The sequence below is a fragment of the Lepisosteus oculatus genome, chromosome 5, assembly GCF_040954835.1.
Source record: "Lepisosteus oculatus isolate fLepOcu1 chromosome 5, fLepOcu1.hap2, whole genome shotgun sequence".
Lineage (NCBI taxonomy): Eukaryota > Metazoa > Chordata > Actinopteri > Semionotiformes > Lepisosteidae > Lepisosteus > Lepisosteus oculatus.
The window spans coordinates 60,304,993-60,325,262 of NC_090700.1; the positions used below are offsets into that span (position 1 = coordinate 60,304,993).

At 40.2% G+C, this 20,270-nt stretch overlaps 1 protein-coding gene across 1 annotated transcript; it reads right to left on the minus strand.

The window, feature by feature from the left end:
- Positions 1–12: 12 nt before the first annotated feature.
- On the minus strand, positions 13–19,918 carry snx22 (sorting nexin 22). The gene is made up of 7 exons (XM_015343538.2): positions 15,843–19,918; positions 5,549–5,632; positions 4,675–4,779; positions 2,615–2,709; positions 2,365–2,397; positions 1,820–1,887; positions 13–979 (listed from the first exon to the last, which is right to left on the minus strand). Exons 1-7 carry the CDS (start codon positions 15,915–15,917, stop codon positions 837–839), a joined length of 603 nt encoding a protein of 200 aa, XP_015199024.1. The 5' UTR covers positions 15,918–19,918; the 3' UTR covers positions 13–836.
- Between the last annotated feature and the right edge of the window lie 352 nt (positions 19,919–20,270).

The following is a 20,270-nucleotide window of genomic DNA, read 5'->3' on the forward strand; positions in this document are numbered from 1 at the left end:
TTAAGTATTGCATAATTGTACATGCTATGATTTTAATGCCTTTGAGACTAACGTGGTACATTTTACAGACTGATAAATTAGCCCGATTTTAAAATGGTAAAATCACTAATGCATCAGTGGTTTGAAGATAAATCTCTCATACCATCCCTTGCTAGGGGAGCTGTTCCACACTTTGAAATGAAATTAGTCTGCAACATTGAATTATAGATTAAACACTCGAGGGCTGAGGAAATGACTCATGGCAAAAATGGAGATGGCCCAATTCTTAAGAGTCTACATGTAAATCTGAAACATTGTACCCAGGTTCTACAACAGACTCAGCCTCACAAAGCAGCTTTTAAATTCTCCATAATTAACATTCCCATGTTTTTTAATTAAAGCTTGTACCAATGATAAATGCAAAAAGAAGAGATTAATCATAATGGCAAAGAACACTGATGCAGAAGGATTTTATATAAAATTATTCAAAAATATATTCAGCCTTTAACACTTTGGATTTGATAAGTACTGAACAATATTGTATCTAGAATGTAAATGATCAATTTCTCCAATACACCTTTTCCTCATGTGCTTCAAAGACTCCCCCACAGATCTGCTCATATAACTAATCAATTTTATGCTATCAGATAAAATCTATGGTCCTGTATCCCTTTTAAAAACACTAGTCCATGTTCAACAGTTACATGATTTAGCCACTTGAGACCTCTTTGTCTGCAAACTCTGGCGTGTTAGTCACATCCTGAGCGAAGGTCAGTTTGTGGTGCCGTGTGGCAGTGGTAGTGCTGACTGAGCCCTAGCTCTCCAGCAATGCCCTTGTCCTCGTCTTAGCTCAGGGGCTAACTCTCTGGGGCCTTGAGCCCTGGGGTCGAGATGCTTTTGCCTGGGCTGCTTGGCTTGGTGCACAGCGTGAAGCTGACTTTGACATCCCTTGGATACAGGCCCTGGAGAACCCCATCCACGATGATGTTGGGGAGGAAATCTGCAACAGAAGGACCACAGGTCAACAATCCGGAGCGTGGCTGTGTGCAAGAGCCTGCCTTCTTTTCAACACACAAGCCTTGCCTTACCGCCTACGTCCTCAGGGAGTCAATTAAAAATTAAAGCTGCTGAGAAGATTTTGCACAGGTACTGCATGCACGTCCTTTGTTTTGTGATACCTATGGCACCGTGAATGAAAGTGGTTATCATTAAAGAGAGAGGAAACCATTCTGGGATAGCAGTGCTTAGGACTGGAGACCACAGGTTCCCAAAACTGGTCCTGGAGGAATACTATCTCTGCTGGTTTTCATTCCAGCTGAACTCTCCACTACTCTGTGATAACTTAATTGACGTGCTTGCTCATTTACGGACACAGGTGGGATTGACAGTGTGGATCAGAGATTCCCTCAGTGAGTGATCTTCCTGCGGCAGAGGTACTAAGTGCTGCATTACAGGCAACAGGCCTGAATGAGGGCTCTAATGAAACTCGGAGAACTGAAATCAATGAGCCTGTGATTATGAACTTAGCTAGAGCAAAAAACAGAAGAGACAGTGTTCCTGCAAGACAAGAGATTCGAACCACTGCGGCAGACTCCTGGTTGAAGGTTCAGATCCTGTTGGAGACACTGCTATAACCTTGAGAAAGGTACTTTTCCCAGCTGTATCATGTGGTACTTAAATGTATGGTAAAATAGGAATTGTTAACTTTTCTAGTTTGCTTTGAATAAAATAACTAGTCCTCTGTTTAAGCTATAGCAAGAGGTATTTCATTTAATCATAAGTTGTTGCAGTGGTTAAATCTAACAATCTGGACAGGTGATCCTTAGGGAACACACTGTACCTGTGCTGGAGGCCAGGATGTAGGGATCTTTGGAGAATCCGACCACACGCTGATGGAGGAGTCTACAGCTGGAAAACAAGAAAAGCCTGCTGTTCAGAAGCACAGAAATAATTCACACACAGTGTATATGGAATGTTACAGACGTTCTGGCAAGTGTATATTAACAGTGACGCCACACTCAATGCCACAGTTGTGCACATTAATCAGGAATATTTTTTATAACTACATGATCTTTTTTAATTGTCTAGTGTTGGTTTCAGATCTGATCGTGTTCCACTGAATTTCTGGTAAAAGGAACAAATGTTTCATGGATCTACATGTGATCTTTTCCCATATGCATTCCCTCCTCTTGAACATTGTGTCTACATTCAGATGTTTAGATGTAATTAATTATTTGTACATGAAAAGAAAATCTAAATCCTAAACAAGTTGAAAAAGGCAATATTTTTGCACAGATCAAGATAGGAAAGGATTTGTCCGAAATTAATAATTGGGCAGGAAGGAGTATTTTAACACTTTTGTGTCTGGTAAGAGGCGATGCAAACCTGTAATCATCTGTCGGTAGGTCACTGAGTGATCTGCAAGTTAAATAAACACAGGTTAGAGGATCATTGACTTCAGGTAATCATATACCCAAGGTTCTCATTCTATTAACATGATTTCAAGTGTTTAGGTTATTTACTAATCATCTGTATTTCTGTGTCTTGGAAAGTATGCTCAGCTCTCTAATAAAAGAGTCCCATATGGGGTGAAACAATTCCCTCAGCCTGGGGCACAGGAATGGTTAGCACGTACTCAAGGCTGTAAGTCTTGTTCACTGAAGGGAAATGTCTGACCCGCAGAAAATCCAGCATCTCCTGTGGCACCTCTTCATTACTCTGCAGTACACCCTAAAGAGAAAGAGGGAAGACTGATGCATTATACCAAATCCTCAGTGCCTCAGAATGGGGAGCTAAAATCACCTGAAAACATTATTCTGTCATGACTGGTTGGCAGTGCATTATACCCTCTTTTATTGGTCTCATGAAGATACGACCATTAAGAAAATGAGGGAATTCATAACTGAGTTTGCATGGAGACTTATATTAATTTCCAATAGGTTACTGGTGATTATTCTTAAAAACAGCTGATGTCACCTTAAAATTCTGAGTATTTCTGCACGTATAAGCTTTACATGTTTCTCAAAGAATACAGTTTTTTGTGTTCCATCCCTCCATTTTAGGCGAGCATGAGTATTGGGATAAATTAATTTAAACTTAAACATGAGAAAATTGAATTAGTATTAAAACTACTTGGTCGCAAATCCTGTGTGAGTAACAACTGCGTCTAGCCTGTGACCCACTATCATCACCAGCTCTTGTTTGTTTTGGGGGTGCTTATGACTTCTGACTCCTTTTCAGCAGGTGAAATGCATGCCCAGTCAGTTTTAAATCAGGAGATTAACTTGTCCAGTCTAAGACTTTCCACTTTTTTCCCCTGATGAATTCCATGGTTGCGCTGGCAGTGTGTTGTGGCTCATTGTCTTGCTGTATGCTGAAACACCAGCCAATGGGTTTGGAGGCACTGTCTTGTACATAGGCAGGCAAGATGTTTCTGTACACTTCTGAACTCATTCTGCTGCTACAATCATCAATAAAGACGAGTGAAAAAATCCTGTTTGTTCCCCAAGTATTTTACAATTATATAACTTTTTAACAAAACTATACACATTCAAAAGAAGGAAGATGTATACATTTATGAATATGAAAAGGGAGGAGACTATATAAATGTACCTTATTAAATTTCAATTATTTTGTATCTCAACAAAATCCGACCTTAAAGGTTATAATTCTGCTCTTGGAGTCGTCTGCGAACGGTAGATTGTGATACCTTCAGTCTTGCACTGCGGAGGTTGGTGATTCCAGCAACAGTTGTTTTAGAGTATTTGTTCACAGCTCCGATAATTTTTCTATGATCAACTGCAGTTGTTTTCCTTGGCCAACCTGGCCATTGCTGATTGCTCAGTACACCAGTTATTTCTTTCTTTTTCAAGATATTCCATATGATTGATTTTGCTTTGCCCAGTTTCTGTGCTATGGGTCTGATTGAATTCTTCTTTTCTGTCAGCATTCTGTCATTTGCTTTTCTTTCCTACACAGTAATAATAATAATAATTGCTTACACTTATATAGCGCTTTTCTGGAGACTCCACTCAAAGCGCTTTACAGGTAATGGGGACTCCCCTCCACCACCCCCAATCTGCAGCATCCACCTGGATACTAGTACTAGTACTCTAGTCTCCATGTTGGTTTAGGACTATTGACTCTAAAGGCAGACACCAAAGGGATAAGCAAAGGCTAAATCCAAAACTACATATTCGCAGCTATTCTATGTGTGCACCATCGATGCAACAAGAAACAGCTGGCCAATAAGAAACACCTGGCAGCTGACTGTCCCAACCTAAAATGGGGGGATTGAACACAAAAGTGCTATTATTGTAAAACAACTTATAACCCGAAATAAAAGGTGAGATACTGTACTTTTGCCTCATATTCATCTTTTCAACTCAAATTCAAATAGCTTGAGTATACAGAAAAGGTAGCAATTATGACTTGCATATGGAGGGCACTGTAACTAAAGGAAAAGAAACAGCCCCATTTTCTCTGGCCTGTGACTCAAACGCTGTGGTTAAGTTCAGAAAAAGCAAACATACAACTCAGGGTAGATTCTACGAGATTCTACGAGCTTTGGTAAAACTTTGTAAAAAAAGATTAGAAAAGAAGCCCTCTCTCTAGTTTCTCAGCAACTGTGACCTGTAAAGGTATTTGTGCTCTAAAGAGGAACAAGCGATTGGCCTTTGCTCCTCAGCTGCTTACCTGGATGTATTCCTCCAGCTCCTGCCTCCTCTGCTCTAGGGGCTTCTGCCTCCAGTTCGAGCCTCGTTTCCCAGGGAAATCCGGGGTGTGCAGGATCTTCTTCAACTGCGAAGGGAGACGGAAGTGAGAGTGACTGAACTCCAGGGCTTGGGCCTCGATCCGTCTCCAGGCCCCAGCCATGGCCTGCTTCGTGGAGGCAGGCTGGCAGAAAAGAGGCGGTGTGTTCTTTGCAAATGGAGACAATGCAAACCACTATTGTGTAACAGGTTGCGAGCAGCATGAGTCAATCACACAGACAGTTGACTGCTGCCTGTGATCGCTTTCAAGCGAGTGTGTGCAGCTCTGTATCTCACTTCCCACTTCTGTGCAGCACAACGTCCTTGCGATTTCTGAAAGCGCCTCAGAACGATGACAAGACAGACATTTTGTCTTACTCCCAGATGGAGAAAGTGTGTTTTAGGAAGCAGCATGGAGCAGTAATTAGCATTTTGAACTCTATAGCCGAGGGTCATGGATTCAAGTGCATTTTTAACTTGCTTCCCATCTAAACTGATTTCATAGTTGTATCCACCTTTCATATAACCGTTAGAACAGATAATCTGTTAGAGCAGATTTGTTTTTTAAATGTATGATAAAACAACAATATTCCGAGCTCTTTTCAAACTCTGTTTGTTCCTGGTACTGTATTTCAAAATATTTTTGAGTCATATTATGTATGTTTTAATCTACACAAAAAATAGCGAGTATATGAAACATGTCAAATCACAATCCAGCCATATGAAGAAATGATGCAAAATGAAGGATTCAGGTTAATAAGGAATCAACTGTCCTGTCAGGCAGCGCCTGAAACAATATCATTAAGTCACATGGGTACCTTTTTATGCAGAGCGTGGAATTCATTGTGTCTCTTCAATATAAAGTGTTTCCTTCCATTATACAGAACCTCTACTCTGAAGACCTGCAGGAGGAAAAAAAAGGAACAAGTCAAAATCACTAAATCAGTCTGAAGGATACTACAGTTTTAAAGTACCCCACTATAGAAGCCCTTTCCTTTTCTTAAATTCAGGTAATATGCAATGCAAGCACCAATAAGAGCAGCCATCAAAACTGAGGAAAAGATGGTTTGGCTCAGTCCTCTGTCCACATCTGAGAAATCTCTATTTAGTCAGGGATTGAAGTGAACGAAAGAATAACAATAATATTCCCTTGTCCAATCTATAACACATTGAACTGAGCTTCTATAACATATTTATCATTTGTCTCCCTCTAGTGCCCATTTTAAACACTACACGATATAGTCTGAAACATTACACTCTTACAACAGCAGGGCTTGTTCCACAGTCACAAACACTACACTGCACTTTTTGTGTTATCGGCCACAGAGGAACACAGCTAATCCAATCAATCCAGCGGCAGCGTCACAAAGAATTCGACATTCTTTACGACTCACTCAATTGTGCTAAACCACAGAGGACCCAAAGTTTCAAAAAACTAAACTTCCCAAGGCCTGCTTTACATTAGTAACAATTCCTTACAGTTCTATTAATATTCAAACCCAAGGACCATTAATCATGGAAAACTACTTGCCAAAGAACTCTTTCCGCAAAAACTTCAGCTATGTTTTTGAAACATAGTCCCAAAGTACTTCTCAAAGTACATGTTTGAATATTACCACTTCATTTGCTGTACCAGTCATGTTTACAAGTATTCCACTGCTATTCAATACATTTCTACAAGCCTGCTGCGGTGCCCATAGCTGTAGTGCTGTTCTTGAAGACTCCTTTCCTTTACAGTCAGTAGCCTACCATCCACATAATGTTGTGATTATAATGTCCCTAAATAAATAAGTAGCAATGTTACAATTTCTGCTCATTACAAACGACAAAACATTCTTGTTTGTGGTAAGCATTTCGGTGCTAGTCTCACGATTTTTATGAAAGGATCCAATTTACAAAGAGCCCATTGAATGGCTCAGGGCTGCCAGATCAAAGAACCCCCCCAGCACACTGAACTGGGGCAGCACGAAGCGCTCTGAGCACAGCTGCAGTCTCACACACACACACACACACACACGCACACACACACACACACTGTGTGTCCTGTCCCACTGACACAACTGCCCCGGGGAACAACACAGAATTGAGCAACATACCAGAGCTGTAGGAAGTGAACAGGCAGGGGCACCCCAGCAATCTAAGCCCGAAAAAAAATATTTTTTAAGTGGCCTTTTCTTGGCTAATATATACACTGCCAGCTTGTACACAAGGTAGCAAAGTGATGGGATCTAAAGACAGCACAGAGAATTCAATTGTCCATCAAACCATGAGCTCAGTTTTTCTTCGTAGTTGGCATGAATACTGTTACAATGTGCAGTGAACGCTCTGTCTATTTAAGTGAACATTCTTAGGAACGCTTGTCCCTGAAGTGTGAGCAGCCCGTAACTTCTGTATAATCAGAGATTGCGAACTGTGCTCAGGTCACAGAATGGCAGTCTGAAGCCTTCTCAGGACCACAGCAGAGCGGCCTGCAGCCAGCCGGAGGGCAGGAGTTCACTGAGAGCTCCCCTCTTCTATCCTGTCTGTGAAACCCAACGTACTGGGCCTCGGAGAGAACAGTGAAAAGAGCACCAGGGACGTGCTGGCTCAGCCTGAGGCCCAGAAGGCCGTGCAGTTCACTGCCAAGCATCAAGACTTCTATCAAAACACAGCGTGGCCCCAGGGAGCCTGGAGAGACTGTTTCAACAGGCTCTGCTGGGAAACTGCCCCAGGAGTGCCCACAGCAGCCAGAGGTGTTTTCAGTCTTCTGAAGAGGAAAAGCACATGGGAAAAGAAGCCAGAGTTATCCCATGTGTTCACAAGAGGAGCCATCACAAATAAACTTTCAAACTTTGCATATTTTTTATTTATTGGTCCAACTACTCTCTGGCACACAATCTATCCCCATATTCAGACATATTCACCTTTTTGGCACATTCTGAATTCTGACACTGAAACAGAATGTGCTCCACAAACACAGACCTGGAACTGTTTTGTGCTGTTGTTGATTTCATGACTAACACGGGTATTATGTGTGAAACATTTTTCTATTTTAATCTAAATTAGAAAAAAATAGATTTTGTATAGTGGTGACAGTGTAAGTTTTGTGTTTTTTTAGGAATATAATGTAAACTGGGAAGGGCTGGACTGTGAGCCCGGGTGAGGCGCTCAGTTTAGTCAAGCTGCATTAAAACCCTGAGTGTAACTTGAGATGCAGAAGCAAAAGTTTCCACTGTTTCACTGCCTACACCAACAATAACACTGGAGGGGAAGGTGTAGACGATGTCTGAAAAAGTACAGGAAGAGGCCTTTTAAAAAAGCACACTCATTGCAGGCATGCAGTTCCAGCAAGCTTCCTCCTCTGTGTGAGAAACTCTGCCTTTCTCTCCACCATCAAACTCTTAAATCCACATCATAAAGTAGAAAGTATAAAGTATTCTTTATGATAGGTGCTCGCCCAGTTAATGACAGCACAAAACCTTCCAGCCTGCACACAAGTAAACACAGACAGTCTTATTCACAAAGTGACAGCTACAGGACTTACAGAATAATAATAATTGCTTATACTTATATAGTGCTTTTCTGGACTTTCCACTCAAGGTGCTTTACAGGTAATGGGGATCCCCTCCACCACCAGTGTGCAGCCCCACCTGGATGATGCGACGGCAGCCATAGTCCGCCACAGCGCTCACCACACACCAGCTCTCAGTGGGGAGGAGAGCAGAGTAATGAAGCCAGTTCAGAGATGGGGATTTTAGGAGGCCATGACTAGTAAAGGCCAAAGGGAAATTTGGCCAGGACGCCGGGGTTACACCCCTACTCTTTTCGAGAAAATGCCCTCGGATTTTTAATGACCACAGAGAGTCGGTGGCCGCTTTTACATCTCATCCGAAGGACAGCGCCTGTTTACAGCATAGTGTCCCCGTCACAATCCTGGGGCATTAGGACCCACACGGACCGCAGGGTGAGTGTCGGGTACTGGCCAGGCTCACAGCTGCTGAGCTTCAGTGGGCTGCCAGTTGTGAGTAGCTGGGTGATATGGCTGCTGGCCATAAATAATAGCCGTTATTATTTAGATAGTGGTTATTATTTAATAAAATAATAGTAGTCCAATGGTTAACTACATCACTATGATGAAAACTTCCTGGTCCAATTTGGTCCAGTCCTGGGGGAGCAAAGTCTTACCTGGCAATTTCAATCAAACTTTGCCTCTGAGTCATGAACCTTAAATCAGGGGCCATTAATAATGCAATTAAAAAGATTGGAGTAAAAAAAAATTGGCAAAGACATTTAAGCCTAAAAATCAAGTGTCCAAATTTCAGCCTGAACCAATTCCACATGAGAATACAGACAGGAACCTGCAACTCTTACTAACAACTGCAGCACAAGTTTCCCTTGGTGTTTGCAGTCCCAGTAAAGGAGCTTCAAAGCACAAAAATCCTGTCATCTGGTTCCAGACCTGGATAGTCATTTTCAAACAAAACAGCAGTTACGGTACCTGCTTTTTCTGAGTCAAAGGGTTCTTTAAATTAAGCAAAGCATTAAGTGACATTTGTCTGGATACATGTTTCTGCATTTGGACCAATTATACCAACTGTTTTGTAACAAGTCACTACATTATGTAACCTCACTTCCTCTCTGCAGAATAATGTTTTTAATTCATATTAACACAAATGTGAAGTAAAGAATTGAAAACTGTTTGTGCATTCTGGACATAATACTCAGTCCAAGATGGAAGACTAAGTTCTGCCCTTTTAAGATATAATACAACCATCCTTAATTCTCGCTAGACAGTACAGGCTTCCAGTACTACTGGAATTACTACTTCAGACAAATTCCAGGAATGCAAGGGCTGAAAAAGTGATATTCATGTGTGGTTATGATTTTTTCTAACTACTGTATTGTCTGACAGGTGGTTTCAAATTTCAGTACAATTTCGATTCCTCAGTAAAAGAAAAACACATTACATGCAGGCATACCATAATCCAATTTTATCCTACAACGTGTATAGGTAATACAAGTTTCCTGGTATCAGAAAACTGCTGCCAGAGTAAATAATTTGAATTTAAATGAATTTAAAAATTAGTACTTGAAATACTGAAACTTAGAAAGTGAGTCTTTATTGCAAAGCTAAGAAATATTTACCACAGTTTTAATATGCCTTATTATTTATGTTTAATTAGTTACTACCATGCCTTAATTTTAACTTGAAGCTTAATACATATATGCTTAAAATAGTGACAGTCACTAAACTACTCAGATATTAACAACGTGCTGTCTCGACAAAGGGATCAATGGTCAAACAGAAAGTGAAGCAGCCAGTGGCAAGTGTCGAAACAGAAGAACAATAACATCAAAGACTCTTAAACTAAACTACACGTGATTCAGGGATAATTGTGGTTACAGCCTCTGTTACACGGGCTCGTGGAAAGTGCCTGTACATGCAAAAATACTAACTTCCTAAATGTGAAATATCTAGACAGCTAAGAGCTTAACCTGCATCAAGGCAAAAAAGAATCACATCATAAAACTGTTAAATGCCATGATACTGTAGTACCTTCACTGATAGCGTACGTGCCCTTAACTTAAGAGAAACCATATTGATTCCCGGGTTAGCATTTAACTATCACCTGGTAACAACTACATTTATATAGAAGAGGGAATTGCTGTACAATTGCTGAGTTTTGAATCAGTCTCTGTGTCTGGTCTTTAGATGAAGATGATTTCATTTGTGCCCTTCAGAATTTCAGAACTTTGATCTGGCCTTAAACTGTTCAGCTTTGAAGTGTTACACTCCATCCAAAAAGATTTCTCTTCTATGAATATAAAGTAATAGGGCATCACAAACCATATTAAGGATTGTTTTACTAAGTAACCAAGAGTGGTCTTGGTAAAAAAATAGGAGCGCATCAGCTGAAAATGAAAGAAGCATTATTGTTGTATAAACTGCATTTGGGTGTTTCAAATCCTCTTTACAACAGAAAGAGAATCCTCTGTCCTTGTACCTTTGAATTCTGAATGCATTGGTTCTACATTTTCACTTCACAAAAGCACTGCACAATAACCTAGACATTTCTAAAAAAGATCACTTACAGCAATGTTTCATGCAGTCAGAATCTATATAGCCATTTACCAGATTACTTCTATAACCGCTTCATTCAAAACACTTCTAAAGGCAGTGAGCTACCATTCTGATGAACAGAGTTAGCATTACTACAACCACATCAAATAATAATAATAATAATAATAATAATAATAACTTTGCTCTACATCATTACAAATGACAAAAAGTCCTTTTAAAACAAATTAGAAACCAAGAAACAAATTAGAATTTGTGAAAACACATGCCACAAAACGTCTGCATGTCCACACGCAACAAATCTATGAACTCTCATCTTCTCTTTCTTCAGCAAATGCAGCTAACTCAGTTACACGCTGAAGCTGCCCTAGGATACTTAGGGCTCCTTATAAAGAAAAGCCTTTGCATTTTGTTTTCAGAATGTGGCCAGATGCATAGCGTATACTGCACCTCCATTCAGAAAACGTTTATCAAGTGGGTGGAACACCGGAACTACTACAGTATACTTCATCTAACCTTTCAGTCTTAGGCCTTTCAGCTGAAAAGGGAAATGATTTGCTGTTAAATGGACACCAGAAGCATTAATCCTTAAAACACACAGCATTTGTATTTTAAAGGATTAACTGTGTCACCAAAGAGATGAAATACTCAACACACCTGTGTTTGCCAACAAAGTGAGAGACATGGAGAATCATACTGCGCATTGTTAAAGGGGCAGGGCGGACCATTTTAATTCCACACAGACTGGTGCTTAAAATCCAGAACACTTCATCACCGATCCATTTCAACCTGTACCCTTACACATGTTACTTTCCACAACCTCATATCTAAGTATTAAATAATATCAAAGACATAATAATCATCTCAAACTTGTTTGAAGGGAAGGTTGGTAGGTAATATAGGTTTTGTCATCTCTGACTCAAGTGGAATATGTAAAAGGCAACAGGCAAACAACAAAAAAATGTTAATTGATGTAGTTATAATACAAGATAAAGGGCAAAGAAGCTCTTCTAAAAAATGTTACTTGTCTTAAAATAGCCATCTCACTTGACTGTTTTTCTTAATTGTGTGCATGTATATAAACTTTATTTGCAAATATCACTGAAGCTTTATGTAGGTATTTCCAACCTTTATTTTAACTGGTGATAGTTTGAAGAGGACAGCGATTTAGTTTGAATTCCCAATTTACCAACACTTCCGAAGATCTCTTGAGGGGGCAAAGCATCTTGTTTGTGAGCGTGATACAAGTGTTTGATTCTTCCAGGACTGTGTGGCCTACCACAAGAGATCAGCATTCAGACTCGACTCGCACTCCAATACAGACCATTCGGACTACAAATTGGTCTTTGTTTCGCCTGTGGAAAGACTTGAAATACTTCCGTTGTTAAATAAAACAACTCCTCTCATCCAAGACCACAATGTGCATTGGTTCCAAGAAGTAAACACCGTCTCCAAAAGGAAGTTTGCATTGAAGACTCTCAGTACCCCCATCTGCACATAGTGCCCTATTCTTCTCGTACATTTAACATTTCCCCTCTCGAGTGGGACACTGGGAGACCATCAGTAAAGAGGGAGAGCCTATGCCAAAGAAATGTTAAAGCATATTCTGACTATTTATGTTCTTGACACTTCCACTCTCCTTTCGGGGCAGTAAAACTTTTTTTCATTCTGAACTTGCTTAGGACATGTTTGTTGCAACTACAGTACAGATCCAGATCTTTAAAAGCCTTGGCGCTGAAAGAATTACATTGGATTCCAGAAAATGAGCAGTACAGTCTGTAGTTCTTAAGGGGCTTTAAATGCTTCTTGAAGAGCCTTTAAGCAGCCTTTTATCTCAAATCAAAATCTAAGATGGACAGGGCAACAGGCTTCAGATACCGGCTGTGAATCCTGATCCTGAACTCTGGAATAGAAAGCTTCTGTCCAGGCACTTGGAAAGAGCAACATTACACAAGAAGTGATAGATAGCACTTGTTTCCACTCATTTTCTTGGTAGTTCTCCAGAATTACCCTGGGACTGACTTACATTCCCCTTCAAACTCAGAGTAAAATTAGTGTCACAATATGTACTGTACCAAATCACTTCCATTCTTATCAGATGCTCTTCACAAAAATACATTAAAGAGCATTATGATTTCTACACCAAGTCAGGTAGGGCAGTTAAAATAATTCAAATGTGCATAAGCTATTTTTTGGCTGTCTTACCAAAATCCAAAAGAGCTGAAAATAAAAAGCAATGTTTTCAACTCTGCTTGAAGACATTTTATGAGGAATCTCTCAAATTAGGAAACACTAATTTGAATACTAACAAAAAATATTATATTAAGTTATTAAACAAGCCAGTGTAATCTGCTCTTTCTCAGAAATTAGACGTTCAGTGTTTCATATTAGAGCTCTGACGCTGAAGAAAACATACCTGAGAATACACTGGTAATTTACTAATTTTCCAAACGTCGCCATAAGAGATTTGACAAATCCCATCGCCAAAACCAGGCTTGAGGATTTCTGTTGCCATTGCACTGACACTGACAATGGAAGTGTATTCCAAAGCTGAAAAGAGGAGGCACTTCCTTACACACTGAGGTGTGGGAGTATGGAGCAAGTTGCCAAGGTATCATGTTGAAAATAATACTCTGGCGTCTTTCAGGAAACTGGCTGGATACGATCCTGGTTTAATCAGACATACTGTAACATTCAGGCTGGTGACGAGTAAGACTTTTCTCATAGAATTCCTGTGAATATTCCTAGAACGAACAAAACGTGATTCATGAATTGTGACAGACTCCACAGAGGGAGTGCAATTCTTATTTTCCTTAGTCATTACCTTAAGGGGATTTGTTCTTGGTGTATGTAGTGGGGATAAAGGAACACAAAGCATGTCTAAAAACTACAACTCCATGAAAACCATACAAATAAATGTTTGGGAAGAAACACTCTAAAGATCACATTAAAACATTGGAAACGGTACAAAAACCTGACCTGATTTGAAAGGATTAATTCAAATACATTTCTGTCACTTACTCTCTACTCTGCATGGCTAAATAAAGACCGAGCAGCAGGGCCATGGTATGTATTTAATAATACAGGAGGATTTCAAATAGCACTTCAAAAGCGCCTGGGTAGAAGGACAGTATGGTGGCGTTGTAGTCAGCACCACTCCCTCGGAGTTAGAGCTGGATTCAAGCTCAAAGGAGGACATCTGACTCTGTGCCGTTTGCATGTTCTCTTTGTGTTCACATGCATTTTGTGCCACTTGTTTTGGATTCCTTCCACATCCCAATACAAGCAGATTAATTCTGATTGGCTACTATAGAAACAAAGACACTCAGTGACACCGACCGTAAGAGAACACAAAACAGGAAGGTACAGTACAGCAAAGATTATATTACTGTGAAGGGATGTAACATCAGTTCTAGTCCTTTATTATAGCTGAAAACCACCCAATACCAGAGGATATCAATTGATCAGAAAAGCATCACTTAGGAATGAACACACACTGTTTAATCTAGAAGTAAATGGGCTGACTGCAGAGGCGATGATAATACTATTACTCTTTCAAAAAAGTAAAAAACGCACATTTGTAAACATCACCTTCAGAGAAATAGGTCAGAACGGCACTTTCAGCTGTCCAGCAAACCAATTTAGCCACCTAACAATACCCCGTGGCTGCCTGCAGCTTGCACAGTGATCTGCGTGTTATGATATGATCATTCCCACCAGCTGCAGGAAACAGCAGGGTAAAATTACTCCTAGAAAAGCTGGGCTTTCTTTGAATCAGTGTCAGTGGATGCTCTTGGTGCCATCGTGGTGTAGGGTACAGAAATAAATCCAGGGCTCAATTTATTATTGTCTGCTTATAAAAAGACAAAGCCCTGCATGGCATTCTTTTCAATCAGATCACCACCAGTGAAAGAGCCAGAATAATACTGATACAGTTCATCTGCCTGTTAGCTATGATCTCCTTCTTTTCCAGAAGGGTAGCAATTTTGGAATTAAGAAGGAAAAGGGAAAGCAATTCCCTGCTATGGTGTGCAGACAGGCAAACACAACACTATCTGTACACTCTACTTGTAGACCAGGGAGTGACCGAGGAAGCTGTGCAAGGTGAGGTTTTCATGATTTATTTCAAGTTCAAGGTGAAATTGCTGATAGTTCCCTGGCTTAGAAACAATTGAGTTCTCATGAAGATTGCTGAGACTGTCAGATGAAGACTGTGTTCGACAGTACAAATCTGATGATGGATTCTAAACTTTTGTTGAAGTTTCACAGCAGACTGACATGGTGGAAATTTACTGGTCATCTGTCATCGGAAACTGGCATGTAACTGGCACTAAAATAAATTGACAATTGTCAATTATGTTATAAAAAGACAATTTGTCTATTATTCACATAGTTTATGCTCCTAATCATAAACTAATCTAGGAGTGAGTAAGAGGACATGGTGTTCAGATTCAGGTATATCCTGTACTGTATTGTACTCAGTCTTGGCTTCAGGTATTACTTTTTAATCAGGGTAAATCGCTGTGAGGAAATTTGTACAAGATGGGAACATATTTGCAAAGCCACGTATTTGTACAGTATTTGCAAGGTGCAGTGAATGAAGTTTTTAACCCCTGTTCTATAGGGAACACACAATTTTCTGCAAGGTGAAATACAACCCACAGGAAACATGATATATTATTATTTACCGTGCAAACCATGACACACAATTTTCTTTAAGCAATAATAACCACTTCAGCTGATCAGTTTCTTTCTTCTTCTAGTGCTTTTTAAATTAAATGAGCCGGATACCGGCACCTGTTGAAGTGGAAGAAGAAAAAATAAAAAAGGCACATAAATCAATAGTACAACTTTAGGCCTCACGTGATAATACAGTATTCCACCAGTTCTAAACTGTCGATATACAGTACTGTACTGTATATGGAATTTGGGAAACGTGTCAGTTCCGATTTGCATAGCTCTAAAAACAAACAACTGGGTTATAAAGTTTTACTAAAACGATGTGGGACGTTCACATAAAATGCGTTCAAACACAAAAGTCGATTGGCACTTACCGTTTTCGTTTTTCCATCCACCGGGCTGCTGCCCAAAGACGGGATGGACACCTCAATCATAGCGGGATACGGCATGACTCCGCCGGGACGTGTCTGTGGCGGAGGCGAGACCACGCTTGGAAGCTCGGCTGCTCGGTAGCTTGGAAAGCGCACCTCTCACGCCCTCTTCTTGACAGGATACAGCTTGATCCCTCCTCTCCGGGATTTGACTTCCACAGCCCACCTTTGCCGGAAGCGAAGAGCTTGTGACAATGGAAGATACAGTAGGTGATACAGTAGCTACACAGTTCGGGGATTCTCCGCACCTTGTGAAGTGAGTGCTGCAAACTGTTGGCTTTCTGTACCGAGAACTCGGTATGTTCTCGACTAAAGCTCCACCCACACAGCAACTTGCTGCGTTTACTGTAGTGTATGAGGCTAGTTTTGACTACCTACCACGCTGTATCGATGAACTAGTTTTTGTTTGGGGTGATCTTAGAAAAATAAGTAAATACTGTACATCTTAACTTTCTAAGTTGTAATTTAAGCGCTCAGAAGTATGGTACTTTGCACTTTCCGATAGCTAATATGTAACCTTTTCTTACCTGAAGAATCAAACCAGCACTTATGGAAACATCGTTTATGATACAGAAAAAAATGTATTTTTTTTTAAATCAGTTGCGTTTATTTTAAATACAAGTTTTGTTTCGCTGTTCCTTTGTCTTAAATCAAAAGGCTTCCTGTACTACGACTCCAATCATGTTTTTGTAGATTAAGGAGAAAAAAGTTTATATTTCACCACTTTCTTGTGAAAAAAACTCTATATTTTTTAAGATACCCAATAAAATGCATAATTCAAACGTATTATAATATTTTCGCACTTTTTGGACAAATGAAGCATCAGACTGATACTAATTTTGCTGATCTGAGGATTACATCCAATAATTATTGCAGTGCCTTCAGTAATTTTATGCATTCAGACTTTACACTGCTTTTTGGAACCATTACCCTGCCTAAGGATTTTTAGTTTATAACCCACAACCGTTAGCATTTCTGTTTAGGCCTACCTGCTGTACAAAGTTTCATTTTAAAACTGACCATTTCCTAAGCCTGCCCAGCAGTGGGTTTCACAGAAATAAACGCTTCTGAATATTGCGACTCAATATTTAAAGAAAATGTTTGACAGAAAAAAAAACTAACAGTAGTAGTTTATGTTTAAGAAGATATTTCCTTTAAAAATACCAAAGTGGTTACAAATATCTAACAGGATAGTATTTTAATGTAATTAAATTGTGAGAATGTAGTAATGTACTGTAGGTATGGAATTGTTCTAATGAAATATGTGCCAGTCCTATACAATCACTTGTCTTCACCACTCCAGTCATGTCACAAAGTCTGTTCTTAACAGTCACATCCGGCTACTGCAGTGAAAGATGTAGCAATTCTGTACAAACTATTCAATTGATTTTAATATAGATTGCATTAAATTAATTTCATGCATGTAATTATCACCAGAATGCATTGTACCTGAAATTCACTTGGGATAAGCACAGATAAGATGTCGTCACACTGTAGGAATGCTATGCCAAGGAACAACTAATAGACAGCGGTGTGATTTTCATTAGACACAGCTGCCCTCCGTACAGAGCTGTTTTTGCAGCTGTCACTGGTCTTTTGTCACCACCAGCTAAGTGGTACTTTCTGCTTGTCTGTGTACAAGTCTGTAAGCCAGCAAGACTGTAAGGAAGCAAGACTGAGTCTGTAACTTATTTTTTCCCAGGATGATACTTATTCCCACAGTTGTTTTTTTGATCACACAGTGCAGAAAGAGGCGTTTACAGTACTTCAGTCCCTGCAGCAGATTCGCTGGGCTCTGCCTCTATGAACGTTGACACCACAAGATTAGACACATGGAAATGTCTTAAGCTTTTGTCCTACAGGACAAGAGTAAAACACACCCTTCATCAGAAATCAAGTTCCAGTCAACCATTACAGCTAAGAGCTTTGCCTGGAGTCACATGCTAAGACAACACCCTGCTTGGGTCTTCAATCCATCGCAGGGCACACACAAACAGTCAAACAAGAATAATTTAGAGACACCATTTAACCTAACCAGCTTGTCTTTGGGAGCCGTAAGAAAACCCAGGCTAACTGAGGGAGAACATGAAAATTCCACCTGGAATGTGCCCCTGATTGGGAATTGAACCCACAACCCCAGAGCTGTCAGGCAGAAATATTAACCGCCATGATGCCGTGATGCCCAAACGCAGAGCTAAATGTGATAAATAATGGAAGTCGAACAGTTGACAAGAACCGGTATATTTTAGAGGAAACAAAAGGTACAGTGACCATTCTTACTTCTGTTTTTGGAGATATGTGGGGTGTTACTGGAAAACCCAAGCATCTCAAAACCAAAAGAACATCTCGCTACACTGTAGGAAATGAAACAAATATTGCTTCTCATTTGTAAGACAGGAATGCGACAAGAAATTGTTCATCCTAATTCTATAGCTAGTTTCCAGTCAAAATCCAGTGGTAGTCTAATGTTTTGAATATAATCTGGCTAGTTACTTTAAGTAATCAAAGGATGTTTTCAAAGGGGCCTCTCTTACTGTATATTTAAAATTAGCTGAATGCTTCAGCATTAGTTTTACAGACACTAAGTCTAATAAAATTAGAATGTACTTTGTAAAATTGTTTTGATCGCAACTTGAGTTTGAAAATTTACAAAACTATGGTTTCTTACATTTCAAGGTCACTATCTAGTGTTGATATATTCCTTTTCATACCCCTTCGATTTTGAGCTTGAAATATTGACAAAATGGGGTGAGCCAATAAAAAAACAAAGTCAGACTCTAAGTCACAGTTCCTGTCTCCACTTCTTGATTGTGACTGATGTCAGAGACGTGAGCCAATTCCCTTTCTCTGACAGGCAGTGAGTCAGGGTGCAGGCTGCTGTACTCCCTTCAAGCTTGGAAAAAACAGCTCCTTTCACATTTGCCAACCTGGATGAATATACTGGCCTGGGTAAAGAGTCAGCAAAAGAGACATGCAATACATTCCTTTCCAGAACGAGACTGCTTTGGAATGGTGGAAATCTTTCAGCTAATGGGAACACAGTGCAGTGCTACAGGATGTTGAAGTAGATGTGCTGTTAGCATACAGATGTCCCACCATGTTAACAGCACATCTATTGTGACATAAAAAAGTACTGTGTTAATCTTTGTCAGAATTGTTCAACAGAAGCCAGACAGACAGCATGAGTACCGCAGTGACCACTGTACAAAATTTACCAGTAAAATGTCTGGTGGGGCATTTTTTATCTAGTTTGATTTATTTGTATATAGTGAAAAATTAGGAATCAGGCTAAAGAATGTATTAGCCTATTTTTTTCTTCTTCAGGATTATGAAATTGATCTTCCTTTCAGTCAATCAGTACTTGACATTACAAGCCTGGGTATGGTAGAATAATTTATATCAATCCTAGAAATCACAAAAGCTGAACCCAAACTGGAGCTTGTTAATGAGCATGCTGCCTTAAGATTTATTTTCTGTGTTGACTCAAGACTCCTGTGATTGACCATCACTTGTGTTTTAACAGAGACAAAGACTTGTAAGGCCTTTAACACATGGGGACATTTTGCAAGCTTTTATGGGAACCGGGCAGACAGTGTTTTGGGGGTGTAGAGTGTGACGAAAATGTCAGGTGAGGAGTAGGGATGGGTGGAGGGGGAGGTGTGGTGTGATTTGTGTCCAGAGGGGGCTAACAAGCACACAGATATTCTTCCTTACTGCCACATTGCTGAAGGGAGAAGGAGCTGTGCAAGCTGGCGATCCCAAAGGCACAAAGAGACTTAAAACAGTCATTCTCTAACAATTTTAAGTGTCTGCCGCAGGACAGGTGTGAGCAAGCATTTCAGCATTCTCTATAAACACTGATTCTCTAGGTTTAAGCTTGCACACAAAGAAAGCCTGATCTATCTGTACAGCAATAAAAGCCTATGTTAACATTTCAGCCTGCTTCCTTGTTAACACAAACCTCAGTTTGAATTGTTTTTTCTTTTTAATCTGAGTATGAGAAGCCACAGCCATTTAAACACCAAACCTCCCTCCCTCCTCCCCCTGCAATTGCCTTTAACCCTGCATTGTGTCAGAATCCTCACTGAAGCTGAAAGTCACAGCATCAGCAAACTGTGAGATCATGTGCAGGAAGAGAACAGGAAGTAGCCTGCCTGACTCTCAGGCCTCGTCAGTGACCTCGTGCGGGAAGAGTCCTCATGAAAGACAGTCCTGCTCCGGCTTCTCCAGTCGTGAACCTCAAGTCTCCTTCTGACTGGCATGTGAGTGTAAGACAGCGTCAGACACGTGCCTTGAAACTGCTGGCTGGGCGCACTGCCGAAAGTCAAATAAGGTGCGAGCTGTTTTCAGAAACACCCTGACCGCTGCTGG